This window comes from Castanea sativa, chromosome 4 (genome assembly GCF_040712315.1).
Source record: "Castanea sativa cultivar Marrone di Chiusa Pesio chromosome 4, ASM4071231v1".
NCBI lineage: Eukaryota > Viridiplantae > Streptophyta > Magnoliopsida > Fagales > Fagaceae > Castanea > Castanea sativa.
In genome coordinates, this window is record NC_134016.1 from 20,630,239 (window position 1) to 20,633,997 (window position 3,759).

The following is a 3,759-nucleotide window of genomic DNA, read 5'->3' on the forward strand; positions in this document are numbered from 1 at the left end:
AGGGAAAAAGATTTTTTATTAGATCTGAAACTTCTCTTTACTATAGTGATTTCTTTTCGGGAAGGTTTCCCCCTAGGTTTTTTACTGTGAAACTAGTTTGTTTCATTGGTTTTCCTGGGTCATCATATCTTGTCTTATTTACTTTTTAGCTGCACTTATTTTTGACATGATATTGATGTTTGTTTATTTTAACAAGTTTTATACTTAATAAATTTAATTAACAACTTGGGCAGTCTTGGGAGCATAAAACTTGTCCTTAGAGTGGGACCTATTGTGGCATTTACGAGGTTTCATGTGATTGATTCAGCCGTGTCATACCATGCCTTACTTGGGTGGCCTTGGCTCCATAGACATAAGTTGGTCCCGTCCATATATCACCAATGTGTTAACGGAAGGTTCAACGACAAGCCCATACGCATCCTCGCCAACCATACTCCATTTGACTTGTCTGAAGCCCACCATTTTGAGGTAGATTTATATGATGAGTTCACTTCGTGTGGAGAAGATGCCACATCAAAACCTATTGGGACCCCGTTGCATGATTAGAAGGTTATTAAGGAAGAACCTAAGGTAGATCTGAAGGGGATCCTTGATCAAAAGAAAAAGAAAAGAGAGTGTAAGGAAGCATCTAGCAGCGGGTCACAACTAAGGTTCGTGCAAGTCCAACTCCTAGATGGGCGTCTTGGTTACCAATTATGACAGTACATAGGGGCTTGCTGTCTCAAATAGAAAGGTCCCAGACTGGATGAAGCCAATACAACACCAACTTGCTGCTGCACTCAAGAAACAGCAACTCCAACAAAGCTTCCTTTTAACGACATTGCTGAAACAGCAGCTTTAGCAGAGCATTCTACTAACAACATTGCTGAACCATGTGAAGAGTTATTATCGACACCTAATTTGTTCTTACCAACTAATATGGAGCCAGAAACTGTCAATCGTAGTGACGACCCTAATGTTCCACGAATACCTCAATTAATGCAAATCTATCATAGCTGGAGAAAGCCCAACTTATTACACTTTTGAAGGAATATGCTAATGGCTTCACTTGGGAATACAATGAAATGTCTGGTTTGGATCCCAATTTAGTGGCACATGCTCTTACTATTGAATTGGGTGTGAAACCGGTGATACAGCCCATGCGAACCTTCCATCCAGATATTGAAGCTCAAATCATCAAGAAGATGCTAGGTTGATTTTTGAAATATCAATAAAGCGTGCCCAAAAAATGAATTTCCACTTCCAAACTGGATATACTAATTGACTCGGTTGCCAAGAATGCTATGATCTTTTATGGATGGTTTTAGTGGCTACAACCAAATTAGGATGTCACCTAAGGACGTAGCCAAGACTGCCTTTCGAACTCCCATTGGAAATTTTTACTATACCATTATGCCCTTTGGCCTTAACAACGCCGGTGCCACTTATCAAAGGGCCATGACCGTAATCTTTCATGATATGATGCACAGAGAAATTGAAGATTATGTGGATGATATTGTGGTAAAGTCAAAAGCAAGGGAAAACCATTTTGATGTCCTAAGGAAAGTCTTTAAAAGATGCTGCCTTTACAAGCTTTGTATGAACCTCCTTAAGTGTGCTTTTGGTGTTTCCATTGGAAAGTTTTTGGGTATTCTTGTTCACCAACAAAGGATAGATGTTGATCCTAGCAAGGCATAAGCTATATCCACCATGAAGCTGCCTGCCACAGTTAAGGAGCTGAAAAGCTTCCTTAAGCTTTTATACATCCGGAGGTTCATTCCCGGTCTAACCGCTGTTATCGCTGCCTTCACATCCCTATTGAAGAAGTGAAGACCTTACTGTTGGAATCAGAGATGTCAACAAGCTTTCTTCCAGCTGCAACAACTCATGACCAAGTTGTCGACCGTGTGTGCACCCATACTAGAAAAGCCCTTTAAGCTCTATTTGGCGACTAATAGTGAGGCAGTGGGAGCATTAATAGCCTTAGAAGATCAAAAGGGGGCTGAGTAGCCAATTTACTATGTTAGCCGAATGTTGAAAGATGCTAGAACTTGCTATTCAAGAGCTGAAAGGGCTTGCCTCTCTCTCAAATATGCTGCACAGCGATTACAACATTATATTTTGGCTCATATAGTTTACTTCATGACAAAATCTCACCCCATACATTCACTTTTGCGGCGTCCCTTTCTTTCCGCAAGACTAACACAATGGCTCTTGTAATTGTTTGAATTTGAAATTATCACCATTGCCCCTACAGTTTAAAGGGGTTGGCTATAGCTGACTTACTAGCTTGGTTCCCAAGAGAAGAAAGTTGGGATATCACTGATGAGGTCCTCAGAGATTTACCGGAAGTTTCAACTATTGAGGCAGCTAGAGTTAGGTGGATTCTTAGATTTGATGCGTCCTCCACTGCTACTGAAGGAGGAGCTAGAATTGTTCTAATAAAAGAAAGAGGGGAAGCAGTAGCCATTCTTTCAAGCTTTTCTTGTACCAACAATACGGCTGAGTATGAAACATACCTCACAGGTTTGGCTATAGCACGTGAAATAAGTATCAAATGCCTTAGGGTGATTGGAGATTCGAACCTAGTTGTCTATCAAGCTAAGGGAGATTTTGCACTCAAAGAACCATCATTGGCACCATATAGAGTGATGGCTCAAATGATGGAAGATTCATTTGAAGACTTTGACATTCAACACTCTCAAAGGTCCGATAACTATTTTGTTGATGCTTTAGCTACTTTGGGAGCTAGAATAAGTTTTGAAGGCATGACTACAGAAGTTACAGTCATAAAGAAACCTGTTCCAGTCATACAGGTGTTGAAAGAGGAGTTTTTTGGTCAACCACAAGACCAAGAAGATTGGCGGTCACCCATCAAAGAAACACTATTATCTCCATCTAGCAAGAGCACTTGAAATGTTTCAAAGATTACACTTTGGTGGCAGGGGAGTTGTATAGAAAATTTCTGGGAGGAGTTTTGGCAAGGTACTTAGGCCTAGGTGAGTCTAGCAAGCAATTAAGAGAAGTCCATGACAAATCCTGCAGCTCCAGCAGTATAGTAAGCCTCTATAGACACCACTAGTGGTCAGGGTATTACTGGCCAGACATGGACAAGCAGGCTGCCAACATCCAAAGTCAGTGTGAAAAATGTCAACACATCCCTAGCCATGAAGAATCATATGCTGGATTCAACTCCAATGATTAGCAAATCCCATTTCTTGAATATCTCATAGAAGGCATTTTGCCCGACAATCTGGATGAGGCATATTGATTAAAAAGGATGGCGACTTGCTACTTCGTGGAAGGAGGTGTCCTTTTTCGAAGAGGATTCAATGGGGAGCCCTTAAGATGTTTAGGGACCCCCGAAGCACTATCTGTCATGTAGGAAGTTTATGCGAGTGAATGTGGGGATCATCAAGGCAAGAAAGGACTTCTCTAGCAGCTGCTCAACCTTGGATATTTTTGGCCAACCATGAAGCAAGACACAGCCAAGCATGTGAAGGCTTGTGACACCTGCCAAGTCCATGGTAGCTTGAGCTATACTCATCCCACTAGTCTCCAAAACATGACAACACCATGACCATTCCACACTTGGGGGCTAGACTTAATAGGACCAATTAATCCACCATCCACCGACTATATTTGGATATTAGTAGCTATAAAGTATTTCATAATATGGGTTGAGGGCATCCCATTAAAGAAAGCTACTGGTCTAGTGGTTGCAAATTTCATCCATGAGCACATAATTTGTAGATTTGGCATTCCCTATAAGATCATCAG

At 41.2% G+C, this 3,759-nt stretch overlaps 1 protein-coding gene across 1 annotated transcript; it reads left to right on the forward strand.

Annotated features, from left to right (window-relative positions):
* The first annotated feature begins 1,689 nt into the window (after nucleotides 1–1,689).
* On the forward strand, nucleotides 1,690–2,894 carry LOC142632581 (uncharacterized). Its single transcript, XM_075806958.1, has 2 exons — nucleotides 1,690–1,751; nucleotides 2,237–2,894. Exons 1-2 carry the CDS (start codon nucleotides 1,690–1,692, stop codon nucleotides 2,892–2,894), a joined length of 720 nt encoding a protein of 239 aa, XP_075663073.1.
* Nucleotides 2,895–3,759: the final 865 nt, after the last annotated feature.